Raw genomic sequence first — 21,663 nt, 5'->3', positions numbered from 1 at the left:
ACCATTGAAAAGTTGTGGGAGGTATTGGATCCTTCCATTTAAACAAAATGGATCGCTTGGCCATTAATGTGACAAAGGCGATCATACAGCAAGCAGCAGCAGATTAGTGGCCGGATTCCATCCTTGGTAGCCCAAAAATTGCAGTGATCGGTTGAGGTTGTAAATCAATATTCAATACAGTTGAAATAATATTAAAAATGTCTTTCCAATATTTTTCCAAAAGAGGACAGGACCGAAGCCACCTTCGACTTACATCTGTCACATATAGGGTTTATATGGTGATAAAAGCAGGCTAGTTTATTCTTAGACATATGAGTCCTGTGAACCACCTTAAATTGTATCAAAGAGTGTCTGGCACACATCGAAGATGTATTAACTAATTGAAGAATTTTCTTCCATGTCTCTGTGGGTAAAAGTATCTGGAGTTCTCCTTCCCATTCCTTCTTAATTTTATCAGGTGTCTCTGGACGTATTTTCATAATTAGATCATAAATTATTGCTATCAAGCCCTTCTGATAAGGATTAAAACCTAAAGTTTTTTCTGTAATTTCAAATTTATGTGGAGTCAGAAAAGAAGGCATAGTAACTTTTTAAAAATTTCTAATCTCTAAGTATTGAAAAAAGTGTGATCTAGGCAAATTGTATTTGTTAGACAACTGTTCAAAAGATAAAAAATCAGTTATCAATGAATAAATCACGGAAACATGTTAGTCCCTTCATTTTCCATAAAGGAGAAGCTGAGTCATGGCACTCTTTATAGTGCTGGAGGGCTGGGGGCGCAGCCCAGGTAGTTCAACCAGGCCAATGGTCCGAGGCCAAGTACAAAGGTGCTTAAAGGGGCCAATGGTTAGGTGTGCACTGATGGATAGGGTGGAGACAAACCATGCTTGACAGTGGTGTGTCTTTTGACCAGGTAATGGGCAGTGCTGTCATATGACCAGGTAGAGGCAGTGTTGTCACATGACAGCCATGACCCTCCACAGTACAATCCACCTCTCAGAAGTTACACCACCTCTCAATCGTTACATGGAGATAACTATTTCTAAGCCTAAAGCTATATGTCAGTATACAGTACTAGTGAAAGGCAGACGTGCTCTGAATAACCTGGCAAGCACAGCATGATATACAGACGGCAATAATAACGAGAACGAGAGTAGTCACCCAGTGGGTGACAGTTGCCCACCATCCCCCCAGAGACCCAAATGGCCACCAGTTTCCCCACGAGGTGTCGTGCTGGAGGAGCTGGTCCCTTGCTTTTTGAATTTTAGCCACTGAGTCCCGAATGTGAGCAGCCAAGTGGGTGATGTTCCTTGACTCATCCGAGATAAACATGCAGCACTCCTTACCAATCACTGCACAGGTACCACCATCAGCAACGAGTAGGTAATCCAGGGCCGTTCGATTCTGCAGAGCAATCATCTGGACAGCCGTCAGCTCTGCTGCTGTCTGCATCAGGGCATATTCGGTGCGTTGCAGTGCCATGGCTGTTTCGTTAGCCAGCGTCTTGAGCACGCTAGCCCTCTGGATGACCTCACGGGACAATTGGGCCATGCCATACGTGGCAAAGGCTATCATCCGAAACCTCTCCACCTCCGTGATGGCCCACTTGTCCCGGTGGCCGCTGTCTGCCGGGTGCTCCCCAACATCATCTAGGGCGTGAATATAGGGAAGCAGCAACCGTACCAGCTCGTGGGGAGCCATGGGTAGGCACGGTGATCACAAATCCAGTGGGTCCCATTCAAAGCCCAGGGAGCCCCCAGCTGAGCAGCACCATCGGCAGTGGTCGCTGAGGCACCTGGATACCAGTTTCGCTCACAGTCACTGTGGCCGACTGAAAGGGTGGAACCGTGCTCATTCTGGAGCCTGCACCAGCATTCCTTAGGCTTGCTCAGCGGCTGTGGAACGACCCGGAGAGTCGGGACTCGGGTGGAGGTCAAATTGTAGGGAGGGAAATACCAGTTCCTGAAACACGCACCCCATCGGGGATCGCTGGAAGAGATGTTATGTAGTGGTGAGGGGAACCCACAGGAGCGAAAAGTCTATGTAAACAGTTCATTTGAAAGTCATCCAGGGGGATCGGCGTACGTCGCAGAGCTTCACTGGCATGTGCTGGTGTTCGGACACAAATCCAGCACAGATCTATGAGTGGTTCTGGCAAATTCATAAGCGACTCTGCGCCCTGTGATCTTCTGCCAGAGGCTCCATTCGGTGACCGTCTCACTGGCCGAGACCTGCAGTTCGAAAGGGACACCTGCCTGGCGGGGAGCAAGCGGCAGTGCTTGTTCCACAGTTTGCTTTGCTGTTTCAAAAGCAGCCTGTTGTTCGGATCCCCATAAGGATGTGGCTTCCTCATGGGTGACTAAGCCGTGGCAGATAGTGGGGCTATGAATATCTAAATCCACCACTGCATGCCAAGGCTTGTCTGGGCGCCCTGCAATGTCCTCCACTGGGGTGACAATGTCGGGCACGGCGGCAGTGAGGGGGGGGGCAGACTTGTGGAGGTGTCTGTAGTCCACCGTCATGCGCCACGTCCCTTTCTTTTTGCAGATGGGCCAGACGGGACTGTTGAAGGGAGAGGCTGCGGGTCTAGTGACGCCCTCCTGCAGTAGGGTTTGGACGGCCTCAGTGATATCTCGGTGTCCCCCTGGCACTCTGTACTGTCGGCTACAGACTACCTTGGAGGGAGGGGGAACAACAACTGGTTCCCATTTGGCCGCCCCGACCACGACTGTAGCCCGCGCGACCCCGAACGCAGACTTGCCCCGGTTAGTATGAAGGGACTGTCCCTTTAAGACATTGATCCCTAGGATGCACTCAGGTGAAGCCGCTATCAACACTGTTGCGGGTCGAGGAGGTTGGTTCCCGATGACCTTCCATCGCGGGTAAAAGGGAACCCCCCAACCCCTCTATTTGCATCCGCGTCTCTTTCCACCCGGCAGCATCGCCCGGGATGATGGTGTGTTGGGCACCCGTGTCGATGAGTGCCACCCACCTCTGTATGTTCCCCCTTCCCCAATGTACAGTGATGGGTATATGTGGCCTCAGGTCTCCCAGGCCAGAGAGGGCAGTGGAACAAATGTGCCGGGACCCCCGGTCTTCATCCTGTGGGAGGGGGGTGGGGATCTGCCACCCCGTGGGTGAAGGTTCCTGCTGGCGGAGACGGGACATTTCCTGTCTCAGCAGGTCCCGGAGCTCAGCCTCGAGGGAAGGAGAGACTGTTTCGAGTGGGGGAGGGGCAGAGGCAGTGTCGGTGGGGGCAGCCCGTGTGGTCCAGAGGTTGGGGGCACCCCCTGTGTCGGGCTTGATCCCAGGGTGGTTGTGGGTTTTCCCCTGGCCAGATGTCCCCCCGCAAAGCTCTTTCCAGAGCGCGTAAATGGCGGAGGTCGGGATCCCATCTATGCTGGCGCAGTCCACCCCTGTGTGCAGCAGGTCCAAGTATAGCTGTTTGTGCGTAAAACGAGGGGTTGTGTCTCCAGCCCTCGTCTTCGCCCTACGGACCTGGGTGGGCTTCCCCCGCTGCAAGAACTCTCGCCCTTCCAGGAGGGTGATGGCATACTGCACAATCTTCCCATTAGGCAGTCTCATGAGGGGCAGGACCACTGGCCTCAAATCGGGGCGCGCGGTGGTGACCAGGTATCCCACTAGCGCACTGGTCACCCTGGTATTTTCTAAAGACTTGCGATTGCGGGCTCCCTCGTAAATGCCGGTCACCAGTGCCCACTCCCTAATGACCCCAGTGCCCTCACTGACCGTGCTCCACTGCGGTCACCCGTATAAATCCCATTCGAGGAGGGTAAGGCGTCACTACCCAATCCCACAGGGTAGCGTTGTCCCCGGTCCCTCGCAGTGGTGTCGGCAGGGCATTGTTAATGCTCTGTTGGTCAGACAAGCTCCCCAGGGCGCTCGCTTCCTGGTGAGAGAGGCTCACGTTGGGGGCACCCTCATCCTACAGTCGGAGCAGCCATGCGGCCAGGTGCTCGCCCGGCCGCTGGCCGTACCGGTCCGCCAGCTGGGTCAGCTCCTTGGCCGAGAAATCCCGGGTCTCCATAGTTTCAGAGGTACCACAGCACTTCCCCCTGCGGTGGCCTCATCCCCATTCCCCTCCCCTCTGTGGCGGACCTGGGATCGCGTGGTGACAGGTCGAGCATGCAGGGGTTCGGGTGCATGAGGGGAGGGCGGGTGTGATGGGGCCTAGGCTCCTCAGGCAACCCCTTCTCATCAGTATCCATCCATATATCCCCATCCCCCAGCCATGTGTCCAGTTTGTTGCCGTGCCAGACCGGGGCTCGAATTTTGAGTGGGTCTGGCTCTCAGCCAGACCGGTGGGCGGTCTGCGCCTGCTGCATTTGGATCAGCCTGCAGGCGACCTCGGTACCTCTGGCCTTGAGGTCGTTGGCTCGGGTCTGGGCAGCCTGGACTGCCTCCTGCAGTGTACAGCAGCGCTGCTGGAGCACCTCTATCTCCTTGTCTTTCTGGAGACATACCCTGTATCTGGCCAGTAATTCTGACCTGGCATCTCAGGGGGGACGCAAACAGCCAGAAGGCACCCCTTTGACTCCCTTTGGCCTTGGAGAACCCCGACCTCTGGGAGGAGGGCGACCACATGGTGCCCCATTCTCTCACCACGGCTGTCTAACTGCACAGCCCAGTCCACTGGTTTACTGTGATCCGCCAGCATGCTAGCCAAGCTCCCAAATCCCTCGCTCTCTACTTTCCACCTGGGAATCCTATCCTCGGTGTCCACACTGGCTTTCTTGCCCCTGTTCCAGAACATCCCTCCCCACGTCTGTGTTCAGCCAAGACCTTTGAGACCCTGTTCGCAGCGCCAAATGTTGTGAAACAGATTCAAGGTCTCGAAAGGCAAGGACTTTGAACACAGTCTTAGAGATAAATGATTTATTAACAAAGACAAACGCAGGAAAAAGGTAACGGGGGCAACACACACGCGCACACACACACGCACACGCACGCACGCGCACACGCACACACACGCGCACACACACGCACACGCACACACACGCACACACACACACACACACGCACAGTTGATAGCAAGTGTGGGAGAATTGTAAGAGGCATAAAATACACACACACAACGAACTGGGTACATACAATCAAGGAAAAACAATACGATGCCCGCCACCCCTTGACTCAGTGCAGGCACAGCTCTCTGCTACCAGGGATACTAACTAATTTCTCCAGCGCCGTTCTATGGTTCCTCGGCGGAATGAAGCAGATGCTCCTAACCCTATTAAACAGGGCACACCTTGCTCCTAGGCATCCCTCGGAGACAAAAGAGATTGAGCCAAGCACACATGGCACTCTTTATAGTGCTGAAGGGCTGGGGGGTCCAGCCCAGGTAGTTCAAACAGGCCAATGGCCCGAGGCCAAGTACAAAGGTGCTTAAGGGGGCCAATGGTCAGGTGTGCACCGATGGGTGGGGTGAAGCCAAACCTTGATTGACAATGGTGTGTCTTTTGACCAGGTCATGGGCAGTGCTGTCATCTGACCAGGTAGGGGCAGTGTTGTCACATGACAGCCATGACCCTCCACAATACAGAGAGAGGGAACGAGAGAGAGGGAGGGAGGGAGGAAGGGAGTGTGAGAGGGAGGAGGGAGGAAGGGAGGGAGGGAGGGAGGGAGGAAGGGAGGGAGGGAGGGAGGGAGGAAGGGAGGGAGGGAGTAAGGGAGGGAGAGAGAGGAAGGGAGGAAGAAAGGGAGTGAGCGAGAGGGAGGGAAGTGAGGCAGAGGGAGGGAAAGGGAGGGAGGAAGGGAGGGAAGGAGAGGTGAAGGGCAGTTAGTGGGCAGGGACTGGAGGATTGAGGGAAGGCGGAGATAGGAAGGGAGTGGAAGGGGAGGTGGCCATTGGGAGTGGGGGATGGACAATCATGCCCGTCCCCTCCCCACTGGTGACTTGTTCCCACAGACCTTTGGAGAAGGTGCAGCATGAATGTTCAGTCAGGGAAAGGGACGTCGGGGGAGGGGGTGAATTTAGTCAAAAGGAAGCACATGTAAGGTTTAGGAAGCTAAAGTTGATCAGGGCCCTTGAGGAATATAAAGAAGCCAGGAAAGAACTAGGGGAGCCGGCAGGGGCCATGAAAAGTCCTTGGCAAGTAGGATTAAAGAGAGTCCCAAGGCATTCCATAGGATAACTAGGGAGTGGGTAGGACCACTCAGGGACATAATGGAGGGCTCATACATTGAGTCTATGGGTACTACTCAAAAATAAGAAAGATGCAATCACTCTGATGGGATTATACTACAGGCCCCCCAATAGCCACTGGGACACTGAGGAACAGATATGCAGGCAGATTCGGCAAAGGTGCAAAAACAACAGGGTTGTTGTCATGGAGGACTTCAACTTCCCCAATATAGACTGGGACCTCCTTAGTGCAAGAGGTTTAGATGGGGCAGAATTTGTTAGGTGCATCCAGGAGGGTTTCTTAAATCAATATGTCGATAGTCCAACGAGAGGAGGGGCCGTACTGGACCTGGTGTTGGGTAACCAGCCTGGCCAGGTGACTGACCTTGCAGTGGGAGAACAGTTAGGGAACAGTGACCACAGCTCCTTAAGTTTTAAGATATCTATAGATAAGTATGGACCTTGCGGGAGAGCGGGGTAAACTACGAGAGCATGAGGCAGGCACGAGGGAGAGTTAATTGGGAACAGCCGTTTTTGGGCAAGTCCACATCTGACACATGGAGGGTGTTTAATGACCAACTGCACAGAGAACAGGACAGGGACGTTCCAGTAAGGAGGAAGGACAAGGATGTCGAGAGAGGTGGTGAATTTAGTCAAAAAGAAAAAGAAAGCGTATGTAAGGTTTAGGAAGCTAAAATCAAACAGGGGCCTTGAGGAATATAAAGAAGCCAGAAAGGAATTAGGAAAGCCAGGATGGGTCATGAGAAGTCCTTGGCAAGTAGGACTAAAGAGAATCCCGAGGCATTCTATACATATATTTGATAACTAGGGGATGGATAGGACCACTCAAGGGTAAAGGGAACATGAGCTTGGAGGTGGAGGATATGGGTGAGGCCCTAAATGAGTACTTTGCATCGGTATTCACCAAGGAGATGGATGTGGTGGATGGTGAGATCGGTGTGGAGCGTGTTAATATGCTGGGGCATTTCGAGATGGAGAAGGAGGTGGTGTTGGGTCTCTTGAAGAGAATTAAGGTGGATAAGTCCCCGGGTTATTGAGAGAGGCAAGAGGTGAGATTGCTGGGGTGTTGACCAAGATCTTCATGTCCTCTCTAGAGGTCCCGGAGGACTGGTGAGTAGTTAATGTTGTTCCATTATTCAAGAAGGGAAACTATAGACTGGGGAGTCTCACATCAAGTGATAGTGGTTACTGGAGAGGATTCTTAGGGATAGGATTTATGAGCATTTGGAAATCTATGGCCTAATTGGGGACAGTCAGCATATGGCATATGTGGGGCAAGTCATGACTTACTAACTTGATTGAGTTTTTTGAGGAGGTGACCAGGGTGATTGATGAAGGTCGAGCTGTGGACATTGTCTACATGGATTTTAGTAAGGTGTTTGACAAGGTCCCTCATGGGAGGCTCATCCAGAAGATTAAGATGCACGAGATCCACTATAACTTGGCCGTTTGGATTCAGAATTGCCTTGCCCGTAGAAGACAGAGGGTAGTGGTCAATGGGACTTATTCTGGCTGGAGGTCCATGACCAGTGGTGTTCTGCAGGGTACTCTGCTGTTTGTGATGTATATAAATGACCTGGATAAAAACGTGGATGGCTGGGTTAGTAAGTTTGCAGACGATACAAAGATTGGTGGTGTTGTGGACAGTGTAGAAGTTTGCCAAAGGATACAGCGGGATATAGATCAGTTGCAGATTTGGGCGGAGAAATGGCAGATGGAGTTTAACCCAGCCAAATGTGAAATATTGTACTTTGGAAGATCAGATGTAAAGGGACAGTACACAGTTGATGGCAAGATACTGTGGGCAAGCCAATTCTGAATCCAAACGGCCAAGTTATTGTGGATCTTATGCATCTTAACCTTCTGGATCAGCCTCCCATAGGGAACCTTATCAAACGCCTTACTAAAATCCATATAGATAGTGTTGATCTACAGAGGGATCCTGGGGTCCAAGTCCATAGCTCCCTGAAAGTGGTTGCACAGGTTGATAGGGTGGTAAAGAAGGCGTACGGCGTGTTTGCCTTTATTGGTCAAGGAATTGAGTTCAGGAGTCAGGAAGTTAAGTTGCAGCTTTATGAAACTCTGGTCAGGCCGCATCTGGAGTATTGCATTCAGTTCTGGTCGCCCCATTATAGGAAGGGTGTGGAGGCTTTGGAGAGGGAACAGAAGAGGTTCACCAGGATGCTGCCTGGATTTAGAGGGTATGAGCTATAAGGAAAGGTTGGACAAACTTGGGTTGTTTTCTCTGGAGTGGCAGAGGCTGAGGGGAGACCTGACAGCAGCTTATAACATTATGAGAGGCAGAGATAGAGTGGACAGCCAGTATCTTTCTCCCTGGGTTGAAATGTCTAATACCGGAGGGCATGCACTTAAGGTGAGAGGGGGTAGTTCAAAGGAGATGTGTGGGGCAGGTTTTTTTTACACAGAGCGTGGTGGGTGCCTGAAATGCGCTGCCAGGGGATGTGGTGGAGGCAGATATGATAGAGGCATTTAAGAGGCTCTTAGATGGGCACATGAATGTGCAGAGAATGGACATTCAAAGGATATGGACATTGTGTAGGCAGAAGGGATTAATTTAGTTGGGCGTTCAATTACTAGTTTAATTCGTTCGGCACAACATGGTGGGCCGAAGGGCCTGTTCCTGTGCTGTACTGTTTGATGTTCTGTGAAGGGTTGGCTTCCTGTGTTGCTGCCACAGTTGAATAGCCCAGACCGACCTCAGGTCTGCACTAGGAGGGAAGGAACACACTCAGCACCGTGATACTCCTGCCCTGGTGAATAACAGGGTGTCATGGGTCCTGAGGCAAGTGCTGGGTCAGCTTCACAGCCACAGGGTGCAGACGGGTTGGAGACCAGGACACTGGGTCCACAGGGAGGTCCTGGCAGGGGGTGGTACTGCGGGATCTACTGAAAACACAGTCGGTCACTGAGAACGGCCTCTGCCCTCCCTCCTGCAGCCCCTGGGTGCCGGCTATGACCCACTGGATGGAAGGACCCCCCTCATGGCCTGGCGAGAGAGGGTCAAGGCTGCCGTTGGACAAGGTCTGTTCGATGAGGTCCACGCACCAGTCCTAAACACACAGCAGAGCCTGCAGTGGATCACACAGAACCAGCCGGCGCTGTTCGAAGGCTTGAAAAAGATCATCCTCAAAAAGGGAAAGTAAAGTGTGGGCCCAACAAACTCACAGGTCACCCAGGGCCAGCAGCCGGAGAGGACAGCGCACAGTCCCACACACCGTCTGTACACAGTCCCACACACACCCGTCTGTACACAGTCCCACACACCATCTGTACACAGTCCCACACACACCGTCTGTACACAGTCCCACACACACCGTCCGTACACACAGTCCCACACACACCGTCCGTACACAGTCCCACACACACCGTCTGTACGTGCAGTCCCACACACACCATCCGTACACAGTCCCACACACACCGTCTGCACGTGCAGTCCCACACACACCGTCCATACATAGTCCCACACACACCATCTGCACGTGCAGTCCCACACACACCCGTCTGTACACAGTCCCACACACACTGTCCGTACACACAGTCCCACACACACTGTCTGTACGTGCAGTCCCACACACACCGTCTGTACACACAGTCCCACACACACCATCCATACACACAGTCCCACACACACCGTCCGTACACAGTCCCACACACACCGTCCGTACACAGTCCCACACACACCATCTGCACATGCAGTCCCACACACACCGTCTGTACACACAGTCCCACACACACCGTCTGTACACAGTCCCACACACACCGTCCCTACACACAGTCCCACACACTGTCCGTACACACAGTCCCACACACGCCAGTCTGATCTACCATGTACGGACTACATTCTTGTACGTTCTGCTGTGTTGCCCGCCACAGTGGGTTCTCTGGGTCACTTCTCTCGGGAACACTGAATAAATGTTCACACTGATCTGCATTGATGGATGAACCAGCCGTGTTTTGTGTGTTGTCGGTGGCACCTTCCTTGTTGCCTGTCATTTACTCTGGGCAGCAGCGGCTGTGCGTTGGTGACCACCGAGGGCTGCAAGGTAAAGTGGTTGCTACACCAAGGCAGCAACAACTGCCTGCATTTATATAGCCCCCATCACCAAGTACTCTGAACCAAAGATCCACACCAGCACTTGCCAACAATGTCAGCCAACAAACCACACGTGGTGCAGGCAGGGCATTTGGGCAACGGTTGTGCTGCAGGGGTGGGTTACAGGGAGAGATTTCACTGGGGGATTAGCGAGGGATGCAGCCGGTGTCAGCAGGACAGCCACAGAGTGTTTATGGAGACTGAAGAGACGTTAAATAAAATTCTGCTTCATGTAATCCAGTTACAATTCAGAGCCCAGTTAGGGAGCTGAGACATAACCGAGGGTCGGAGGGCAGACCTGGGGAAGTGATGGAGAGCTAAAGGCTCACAATTGTCTGCGGTCAATAATGTCAGACAGTGTGGGTGATGGAGAGAGTTACAGACACACTTACAGGCAGTGTGGGTGACAGAGGGTTACAGGCACACCTACAGGATGTGTGTGTGTGACAGAGGGAGTTACAGACATACCTACAGGCAGTGTGTGTGACGGAGGGAGTTACAGACACACCTACAGGCAGTGTGGATGATGGAGGGAGTTACAGACACACCTACAGGCAGTGTGTGTGTGTCTGTGCATGTGTATCAGTGGGTCTGTGTGTGTGTGTGTGTATATGTGTCTGTGTCAGGCTGACCGGCCTGTAGTTCCCTGGCTTGACCTTGCTGCCTTTCTCAAACAACAGAACAACATCAGCCACCTCCCAGTATTCAGGAACTTCACCGGTGACTAACCATGAAGCAAATATCTCCACAAGGGCCTCAGTAATTTCTTCTCTGGCCTCCCGCAAAGTCCGAGGATGCACTGGGTCAGGCCCTGGGGATTTATCCACCTTAATGCGCTGTAAGGCTGCAAATACCTCCTGCAAAACATCTCCACTGGTTTCCCTTGTCTGTTGAGCAACCGTGATTCACCGCCGACATCGGCCACACCAGTCGCTGGAACGGGAGTGAAAGCAGGTCTGGCTCAACCCGAGAGTCCCCCTGGGTGTTGTTCACCTTTCTCACAGGAACAGGCCCTTCGGCTCACTATGTCCATGCTGACCATCAAACACACGAATGCCATCTGTACCAGCACCTGGGCTGCCGGACAGCAGATTTACAACGTTATGTTCAGCGGCAAGTCCTCAGTGAGGGATCAATCAATCAATCCACCTTTTGGCTGCAGTTCCAATGAACTTGACCTCAGTTCCCTGGGACTTGAGCACATTCCCTCGGGGCACATGGTTCCCAGTGCCGTTCCCACAGATCGCTCAGAGCCTGCGGCAGAATCCCAGCCCTGCTCCAGTGAGGATGCCTTAAGGTGAGGCGGCAAGATGGTGCAGGGAGGCATCGAGAACTGGGGTTCAGATGCAGAGCTCCCTCTGAAGGCAGAGAGAGCGGCAGAGAAGGTGGCTGAAAGAGAGGAAACCAGAGAGAGAGACCGAGAGAGAGAGAGAGAGAGAGAGCACACAGCCACACAGCATAACAGCAATGTGCAAAGAAGGGGTGAAGCCATGAAAGGGGGTGGGGTGGGGGAGCGGGGAGAAGCAGCCAGCTGTCCATCAGTGCACAGACCAGGGCAGATGCAGAGGGACCTCCAGAACCTAATCTCACCCGTTCCCCCTCCGGCATTCCCCTCTCCCCTCCTCCCCGCACGCCTCAAACTGCTCGCCCACCATTAACCCAACCAAGTCCGAGCTGTGTTTCAATACAATTCAATGGGTTCTCGGGGTGCACACTGACATTGGGCTGTGGACAAGGTACCAACGTCCTTGTGCAGCCTGGTCTGGTGGTGGTGTCCCACGGACTCCCCATTAACAACTCACACAAAGGCACATCGCTTGCTTCCAACAGGGTCATCAATTGTCTCCCCCAACAAATATTCCTTGTGCCCGAACTATCTCTTCCCCAACCATCTCTGCAACTAAAAGCTAACAGTTTCTCTCTTTCCCAGAAGCGTTCCAGACCTGAAATGTTCATTGGTTCCCTCTTCACAGACGCTGCCTAACCTGCTGAGTGTTTCTAATATTTCCTGCTTCTGTCTCAGATTGCCAACCTCTGCTGTGTCTTTGAGCCGTCGGGGTCAGTCGCTACCACAAGAGCAGCCACCTTGGGTGGAGGGAGGAACCAGGAAAATGGGGCACTCTGCCACAGAGACACAGGAACCAAACTTTTCTCTCTTTAAGCACTTTATTTGATTGCAGGAAGTATTTGGAGCTATCAGGTGAAGTTACCGTCAGCAGGAGCCCCAGGGCACAGTCTCCCTGGCTCTGTCACTTGTACACTTTCTGCAGTCTCATCGCCACACGTTGCATTATCGGAGACTGACGGTCCAAATTACTCCAAGTTTCTTCAATCTTCATCAGCGGCTCATGGGCCTCATCAAACAGCTCCTTGCCCAGGGCTACCTTGACCCGCTCCCGCCAGGCCGTGAGCTTGGGCCGGCCGCTGAATGAATCGAAGCCCACGCCCAGAGGCTGTGGGGAAGGAATTAGGGGAAAGAAGTGAGAATGTGCACCGAGCCACGCAGCAAGCGCCGGGAACTCAGGGAGTGAAGGGCCAGGGTGTGTGAAAGGGGAAATGTGGGGAGGGGCGCAGGGTGTGAGGGTGGGGGTGTGAAGCTGAGGCTGAAGGGCTCGGAATGGAACTGGGGGTCTGAGGGAGGGGGGAGGGGGGGAGAGATGTGGGGGAGAGAGGGGGGAGGGGGGAGAGGGGGGGAGAGAGGGAGAGAGGAGAGAGAGGGGAGGGGGAGAGAGGGGAAGGGAAGGGGAGGGGGGAGAGACTGGCGGAGAGAGGGGGGACATGGGGAGGGGAGGGGGAGAGGGGAGAGAGGGGGAGGGGGAGGGGGGAGAGACTGGCGGAGAGGGGGGGACAGATGGGGAGGGGAGGGGGAGAGAGGGGGAGGGGGAGGGGAGAGAGGGGGAGAGAGGGGGGAAAGAGAGAGGGGGAGGTGGGGGGAGGGGGGAGATGGGGGAGGGGGGAGAGGGGGGGAGAGAGAGGGGAGAGAGAGGGGAGAGAGAGGGGGGGGAGAGGGGAGGGGGAAGGGGAGGGGGGAAGGGGAGGGGGAAGGGTAGGGGGAGAGGGGGGACAGAGATGGGGAGGGGGAGAGAGGGGCAGAGAGGGGGAGAGAGGGGGAGGGGGGAGAGGGAGAGAGGGGGGAGAGAGATGGGGGGGAGAGGGGGGGAAAGGGGGGGAGGGGGGAGAGGGAGAGAGGGGGGAGAGAGGGGGGATGGGGGGAGAGGGGGGTAGAGGGGGGAGATGGGGAGGGGGGGAGAGGGGGAAGCAGGAGGGATTGAGCAAATGGGAATGTGAGAGAAAGTGAAAAAATGGTAGTAGGGGAAAGAGAATGCGAGAGAGTGAGCACAGGAGAGGGGGTGAGAGGCAGGCGGGGAGAGACAGTGACTGAGGTGTGCAGGAGGTGTGCAGTTCCACAGATGAGGAGTGTGTGTGCCCACCATCCGGAGCTGAGGAATGTGATACCAGGACAGCAGAGCGATGACGCCTGGTGGATCCCCCCCTCAGGGAGGCTGTGGTGGAACTGGGGGACTGTGCGCCAGGGACAGTGAGGCATTAGTGTTGCTCTGGGACTGAGGAAGGAAAGGGGCTGAGCATTGCTGATGGTGCAGCGAGAGCAGGTAACGGGCAGGTGAATGCTTCCCCGCGCTCCCAGCACCCAGGCGGGGAAGTGTGGACATCAGGCTTAGTGAAGGCAACAACCTTCTCCCTGCGGGCCTGGCCAGCGTGGAGGGAACGAACCGCTCCGAGGGTCCGCAGGGGCCAGACCTGGGATCGGCTGCTTTTCACTCCCCTCACCTGCATCAGCTCGACGACTGCAACAAGGTCCGCCAGAGACACCTCCTGCCCGGCGATGTATGGCCTGTCCTGCAGGAACTTGTCCTCCAGCAGTTGGATCGAAGCCTGCAGATCCTCCACTGCCTCGTCCATCCGCTCCTTGGGAATTGGCTGCCCTGTCAACGCAGGCAGCAGGCCCTGAGGGCAAATGGTGCAGAGGTCAGTGACCCAGGGAGCAGAAGTCAGTGACCTGAGGGCAGAGGTCAGTGACTCGGGGGGGGGGGGGGGGGGGGGGTGGGGGGGGGGGGGGGGGGGGGGGGGGGCAACCAGTGACCCGGGGGGCAGAAGTCAGTGACCTGAGGGCAGAGGTCAGTGACTTGGGGTGCAGAGGTCAGTGACCTGGGAGGGCAGAGGTCAGTGACTCGGTGGGGGGGGGGGGACAATCAGTGACCCGGGGAGCAGAAGTCAGTGACCTGGGGGCAGAGGTCAGTCACTCGGGGTGGGGGCAACCAGTGACCCGGGGGGCAGAAGTCAGTGACCTGAGGGCAGAGGTCAGTGACTTGGGGTGCAGAGGTCAGTGACCTGGGAGGGCAGAGGTCAGTGATTCGGGGGGGGGGGACAATCAGTGACCCGGGGAGCAGAAGTCAGTGACCTGGGGGCAGAGGTCAGTGACTCGGGGTGCAGAGGTCAGTGACCTGGGAGGGCAGAGGTTAGTGACTCGGGGGGGGCAGAGGTCAGTGACCTGGGCAAAGGTCAGTGAGCCGGGGGTAGTGACTCGGGGGGGGCAGAGGTCAGTGACCTGGGGGGAGTAGAGGTCAGCGACTCGGGGGACAGTGGTCAGTGACCTGGGGTGCAGAGGTCAGTGACCTGGGGGCAGTGACCCTGGGGGGCAGAGTTCCCGCTATATTACATATTACTTCTAGCAAACTGGTATTCCTCTCAACCAACACATTCTTGGACCATTCCCGTCTCCCGGTGGAACACTGCTGGACGTTTGCCCTGCATGAGATCAGTCCTCCAGCATCCTGTTATCGTTTGCCTTAAGCCTAGCCTTAAGGAAGCAGCCAGCAGCCAGGCCAAGGATACATTTACACAGGAGCCCACAGATGCTGCACAGATGGAGGGAGTCCCATTCCCAAATCCTGTGTGGAGCCACAATCCCTGGGAGCATATCCCAAGGACTGGCCAGAACAGCTACCTTCCCACAGGCTCATCCCAGAGACAAGCACCGAGAAAAACACTGACAGCAAATTGTCAGCTGGCTGGTGGACTCTGTCCGTGTGGCAGGAAATTCCAATGCGGATTCCCAAGGGGAATGCTGTGGGACGCTCCCTCCCAGGCCCGGGGGAGGTGCTGGAGCTGCCGCTGCCGGGCGGGGAAGGGGTTTAGGGCTGCATGAGGGGTCGGTACCCGCGGAGAAACCTGTCGGGCATCCCTCATGGAATAGACGAGGAGGGGCACTGCTGCCTGGTCCTGTAGACCACGCAGGCAGATGGTCTGTACTGTGGATTGCAGCAGACGCTGCATGGTGCACGTTTTATGATCTTTATAAGTGTATTTTTTATGAAAATGTATCTGACGATCAGAGCCACCCTTCCCCCGACGGCCAGCCAGAGAGAGGGGTGTCGTTGTTCATGAACGGAGGGCTGGTTTGCTGGCGGTCCGAGGGTCCTCCAGGGGCGGGGCTGTTGTTGGACAGAGGATGGCTGGAGGGAGGGAGGGAGGGAATGCCGGAGATGGGGGGTGGATCTGGGACCAGGTCTACCCGGGGAGTCTCCAATCCGGAGCAAGCGCGCAGCCCGGCCAGAGGAAGAGGTCTGGCCGTGCAAGTGTTGTCATCTGAAGTGCAGCCACTGCTTGAAAATCCTGGCGGATCAAGTCGTTTCCCAAGTGTTAGGAAACCTGGCAGGTTAAAGGCGACTGGGACACAGCACACCCGGTGACCACTCACACTGCCCACTCCAGCAGGGCTCCGGACTCACCCCCATGTGACCTTCTACCCTGATCACTCCAGTCTCCTCCAGAAGGCCTGTGGATCTTCCGACCTCCCCCCACCCCACCACCCGACCCTTTCAATGGCCCACTGAGTTCTGCCGCCCCTCCCCTTCCACTCTCCCCCCCAGGACCCGGCTGTTCTCCCGACTCTGCAAACCCCTTCCCAGGTCCCGGCCTCCGACGGACTCGGTCATCTTGATCCTGCTTCCGACCCTGCCCGTAACCCCACTGAGCCCGGACCCCTACACATGGGCACCTCGCCCCCGCCCTGTCCCCTCCAACCTCCCCCCCCCGTCTCCCCCCTCAACAGCCCCTCCCCAACACCCCCTCCCCTCGGCCCCTCTCCCCCTCACAGCCCCTCCCCAATCTTCCCCTCCCCCCACAGCCCCTTCTCAATCTCCCCTCCCCCTACAGCCCCTCCCCTCGGCCCCTCTTCCCCCTCACAGCCCCTCCCCAGTCTCCCCCTCACCCCCACAGCCCCTCCCCAGATCCCTTCCCCCCACAGCCCCTTCTCAATCTCCCCTCCTACAGCCCCTCCCCTCTGCCCCTCTCCCCCAACAGACACTCCCCAATCCCCCTCCCGTCGGCTTCAATCCCCCTCACAGCCCCTCCCCAATCTCCCCCTCACCCCCACAGCCCCTCCCCAGATCCCGTCCCCCCACAGCCCCTTCCCAATCTCCCCTTTCCCTACAGACCCCAACACCCCCTCCCCTCGGGCCCTCTCTCACCCATCCCCCACAGCTCCTCCCCAAAATCCCCCTCCCCTCAGCTGTGCCCTGGTGCCACAGTAAGGATACAACAGAGCTAGTGAAAAGGCAATAACAGAAGTGCCTGGGACGGGACAGGCGTCCTCTGTGGTGACTGGACAGAGAATGACCTCAGTGTGTGACACAGGGCAGCACCGGGAGGGGGAATGTTATTGAAATGTGAATCAAAGTGAAGACTTGCTGTCAGACGGAGAGTAAACACCATCTCAGCAGAGCCACGGTGTCCAGTGATAAAGCACTCATCACCGGTGTAAACCGACTGCCGATCAGCAGGTCAGCACGGTGAACCAACACATTAACCAAGAGCGGAGCCAGCAGAGCCCGCTCCGTCACTGTGGAGGTTTCAGAGGAGCGGCTGGCTGCCAGAGAGGGCGGAGGCAGGTGGAGAGAGAGAGAGAGAGAGTGACGGGAACACTGGAGGACAGAGGGACGGTGGGAGGTGGGGGGAGTGTTGGAGGATGGGAAGGCAGAGCGGAGGAGCGAGTGTTGAAGGGGGGACTGTTTGGGAGGAGGGGTGTGTTGGCGAGGAGGGGAGCGTTGGGGACGAGGGGACCGTTGGGGACGAGGGGAGCGTTGGCGAGGAGGGGAGCGTTGGGGGGACGAGGGGAGTGTTGGGGGGACGAGGGGGGTGTTGGGGGGACGAGGGGAGTGTTGGGGATGAGGGGGGTGTTGGGGGGACGAGGGGAGTGTTGGGGACGAGGGGAGTGTTGGGGGGACGAGGGGGGTGTTGGCGAGGAGGGGAGTGTTGGCGAGGAGGGGAGTGTTGGCGAGGAGGGGAGTGTTGGGGGGACGAGGGGGGCGTTGGGGACGAGGGGGGTGTTGGCGAGGAGGGGAGCGTTGGGGACGAGGGGAGCGTTGGGGGGACGAGGGGAGCGTTGGGGAGAATGGACACAGTTACCTTGAACATGAAGACCCTGGGTCCATGGAACCTGATGTTGGAGTGTTGCCAGGCAAGGTACTCGTCCACACGGGCCCGTTGCTGCAGGTCAGAGGGGTACCAGTGGTCGGGGGTCTGGTATTTACCAGCCAGGTACTTCAGGATGGCCACACTGTGGGGCAGGTGGGGAACATCACTCTACATCAGGTTACCTCGCAGCCAACATATCTCTTACCCACCAACACCCTGCCCACCACTGATCCCAGCCCAGCCGGCTACCACTCCCCAAGCTTGGCATGGCTAGTGAGCTGGACCCGGCTCCCAGGCAGCTGTGCTAACAGTGGCGGATCTTGTACAGCCGCTGTCTCACACCTCCAGAGACCCGGGTTCAACCCTGACCTCAGGTGCTGTCCGTGTGGAGTTTGCACGTTCTCCTGGTAACTGCACAAACTTCCCCTGGGTGCTCATTCAGATACATAGAACACTGCAGTCCTGCCATTAACCCTGTATTCTGCCTTCAAACTAGATCTCCCAAAGTGCATCACTTCACACTTATCCGGGTTGAACTCCATCTGCCACTTCTCAGCCCAGGTCTGCATCCTATCAATGTCCTGTTGTAACCTACAGCAACCTTCTACATTATCCACAACACCACCAACCTTGATATCATCAGCAAACTTACTAACCCACCCTTCCACATCCTCATCCAAAGTCATTTATAAAAATCACAAAGAGCAGGGGTCACAGAACAGATCCCTGTGGAACACCACTGGTCACCGACCTCCAGACAGAATACACTCCATCTACCACCACCCTCTGTCTTCTATAAGCGAGCTAATTCTGAATCCACGCAGCCAAGTTTCCCTGGATCCTATGCCTCCTGACTTTCTGAATGAGCCTTCCATGAGGAACCTTATCGAACACCTTAATAAAATCCAGGTACACCACATCCACTGCCCTACCTTCATCAATGTGCTTTGTCACATCCTCAAAGAATTCAATCAGGCTGGTGAGGCACGACCTGCCCCTCACAAAGCCATGCTGACTGTCCCTAATCAGCCTATGCTTCTCCAAATGCCCATATATCCTGTCTATAAGAATCTTCTCCAGTAATTTGCCCACCACTGAAGTAAGACTCACTGATCTATTGACTGCAATTTTGCCCTTTCAACTGCCTATCCTTCCTCACAGTTTTTCTGCACTCTGCTCGTACACTAGGTGCACCAACCTCCGACCTATCACTCGGGTTCCCATCCCCCCTGCCACTTCTCCACTTCTTAAAGGTTGAGAGCGGATTGAGGCTCTGCCTCCAAACAGCCTCCGGGTAAAAATATTCTTTCTCAGATCCCCTCTCAACGACTTACCCCCGACCCTAAACCTGTGGCTTCTGGTTTTAGAACCATCGGGGAATTTTTTTTTCCACCCTCTACCTTCTGTGTTGCTTTAAGTAAAATCTAATCTCTGGCAGGGTTGGAGTTGGTTTGGGAAAAAGAAACTTTGCACTTTGCCCAAGTGCGGGGTCTCCACAGAGCACGTCCGAGAATGTCCTGAAAGGAGAATTCCACCCCCCCCACCCCTGTCTAGCCACAGAACTTGCCCCTCATGACAGAGTGACACGTCTCAGAGAATCTTAGAGTCACGAAGCGGTACAGCACGGACACAGGCCATTCGGCCCACCGAGACTGTGCCGACCATTAACAGCTCATTTGCACCAATCCTACATTTTACTCCCCTCACAATCCCGGTTCTGCCACCCTCCCACACACAGGGGTAATTTACAGCAGCCAACCGACCTGGGGCGTGGGAGGAAATGGGAGCACCCGGGGGAAACCCATCCCACTGGGAGAACGTGCAAACTCCACACAGACAGCGCCGGGGCTCAGGATCGAACCCGGCTCTCTGGAGCTGTGAGGCAGCGGCCCTGCTACCGGAGCTACTGTGCCGTCGCGGTGAAGGTTTGGAGGGGCGGGGGCCCTTCCTCAGCTGGAGGTGAGAGATCTTCTGGCCAACATCTCTGAGAGCACACGGGCTCTGCTGTCAATGCTCCCAGGGCAGTGAGTGGGATCTTACCGTGCAGCACTTGTAGGGTGGGATCCTACTGTGCAGCACTCGCGGAGTGGGATCTTGCTGTGCAGCACTGGTGGGGGGGGGGGGGGTGACGCTCTGTAAGTGAGCCGTCTCCGTAGACTGCCCTGTGGATGTGAAGGACACAACGTGTCTTTCTCCCTGATGTGAACCCTGTGCTCCGGGGTGGGGCGGGGGTTGGGGAGGGGGACCTGTGGACTCCGAGGTGAACCTTCCCTCCCCACATCACCAGCGCACCCCCGTCCCTCCGCCCGCACGGACTGGAAGGTTGCACCCACCTCTCGGCCAGCGCGAAGTCCCCATCCTTCAGAGCAGGCACCAGCCTCAGCATGTTCACCTTCTCAAACTCCTCACCGTACTGCTGGCCTGTGGACGGGAGACGCTGGAGAGCACAGCGCGGTCGTGGCAGGGGCCCGGCACACCCCCGGAGCCGGCGGCGAGGGGAGGGAAGAGGGGCGAGGAGACGGAAGGGCACAGAGACCAGGGTAGAGAATGAGGTGGGCGGGTAGGCGGACAAAGAGGGGAACAGGCGAAGGGGAGGTGAAGGTGTCAGGATGCCTCGATGGGTCACAACTGGGAATGGGCTCTGGAGGGAAACAGGGCAGGGCGGGGAAGGAGGGGGGGTGGAGGGGGCAGGAGACGGTGGTGGAGAAGGGATGGTGGGCAAAGGGGGAGTGGAGGGCGTGGAGGCTGGAGGAGGTGGAGGCTGGAGGAGGTGGAGGGGGTGGAGGTGGGGGGGGGTGGAGAGGTGGGGTGGAGGGATGGAGGGTGGAGGGGTGGAGGGATGGAGAGGTGGAGGTGGGGGGGGGTGGAGAGGTGGGGTGGAGGGATGGAGGGTGGAGGGGTGGGGTTGGGGGGGGTGGAGGTGTGGAGAGGTGGAGGGGTGGAGGGATGGAGAGGTGGAGGTGGGGGGTGGAGGGATGGAGGGTGGAGGGGTGGGGGTGGGGGGGGTGGAGGTGTGGAGAGGTGGAGGGGTGGAGGGATGGAGAGGTGGAGGTGGGGGGGTGGAGAGGTGGGGTGGAGGGATGGAGGGTGGAGGGGTGGAGGGGTGGGGTTGGGGTGGGGGTGCAGTGGACAGAGGTGGTGGAGGGTGTGTGCAGCGAGAGGTAGTTGGGGCTTTGAAGGGTGTCGGGGACGTGGGGTGAAGAGGTGGGGGGTGGGTAGGGGTTGGTGGGGGTGTTGTAGGGGGTGTGGAGAGTGTGGAGGGGGGTTGTGGAGGAGGGTGGAGGAGGGGGTTGCGCAGGGGGGTTGTGGAGGGGTGTGGAGGAGGGTTGCGGAGGGGGGTTGTGGAGGGGGGTCGCGGAGGGGGGTCGCGGAGGGGTGCGGAGGGGGGTCGCGCCCCCTACCTGCCGCCAGGCTGACGAATTTGAACTCGAAGCCGATGTTGTTGTTCCTGGCGAAGATGTAGACGGAGCGACAGGGCGGCGAGAACAGGTCGAGGTAAAGCTGCAGACTCATGGTCCGAGACGGTGCGGGGCGGTCCGGTCGGTCCGAGACGGTGCGGGGCGGTTGGGGACGGTCCGGTCGGTCGGGGCGGTGCGGATCGGCTGGGGATGGTCCGGTTGGTCCGGGGCGGTCTGCTGGGGATGGTCCGGGGCGGTGCGGGTCGGCTGGGGAAGGTCCGGTTGGTCCGGGGCGGTGCGGGTCGGTCCGGGCTGCCGAACTGACTCCGCTCCGAGTCCAAAGACCTCAGCGATGCGGAGAAGGGGGAGGAAGGGAGTCCTGAACCAGTGGGAGCAGCCCATCGCCGTGGGTTGATCCCCAGCCCGGACTCCGCCTTCGGGGAGGGGGGTCCGAGTCGGGGCCGCCCTCCTCGGGGGCGGCAGCCGTCAGACACAGACTGGGCACCCGGTGAGTGCGAGTGTCCGAAACCACGCTGGGCGGGGCAGAGGTA

At 56.7% G+C, this 21,663-nt stretch overlaps 2 protein-coding genes across 2 annotated transcripts in view; one reads left to right on the top strand and one right to left on the bottom strand.

Annotated features, from left to right (window-relative positions):
* The window catches only part of LOC127579286 (glutathione S-transferase theta-1-like), a 31,308-nt gene extending 21,193 nt beyond the window's left edge, over window positions 1–10,115 (top strand). The window contains exon 5 of the mRNA XM_052031977.1: window positions 9,121–10,115. Within this exon, the coding sequence (XP_051887937.1) occupies window positions 9,121–9,327 (207 nt within the window). The 3' untranslated portion in view covers window positions 9,328–10,115. The remainder of the gene's footprint in view (window positions 1–9,120) is intronic.
* Window positions 10,116–12,424: 2,309 nt separating this feature from the next.
* On the bottom strand, window positions 12,425–21,518 carry gstt1a (glutathione S-transferase theta 1a). Its single transcript, XM_052032076.1, has 5 exons — window positions 21,116–21,518; window positions 20,048–20,135; window positions 17,706–17,856; window positions 14,067–14,243; window positions 12,425–12,730 (listed from the first exon to the last, which is right to left on the bottom strand). The coding sequence occupies exons 1-5, from the start codon at window positions 21,225–21,227 to the stop codon at window positions 12,527–12,529; spliced, it is 732 nt and encodes a 243-aa protein (XP_051888036.1). The 5' UTR covers window positions 21,228–21,518; the 3' UTR covers window positions 12,425–12,526.
* Between the last annotated feature and the right edge of the window lie 145 nt (window positions 21,519–21,663).

The sequence above is a fragment of the Pristis pectinata genome, chromosome 17 (assembly GCF_009764475.1).
Source record: "Pristis pectinata isolate sPriPec2 chromosome 17, sPriPec2.1.pri, whole genome shotgun sequence".
Taxonomy (NCBI): domain Eukaryota; kingdom Metazoa; phylum Chordata; class Chondrichthyes; order Rhinopristiformes; family Pristidae; genus Pristis; species Pristis pectinata.
Note: the sequence above shows the minus strand (reverse complement) of the source record. Positions and strands in the feature narration are given on the sequence as shown.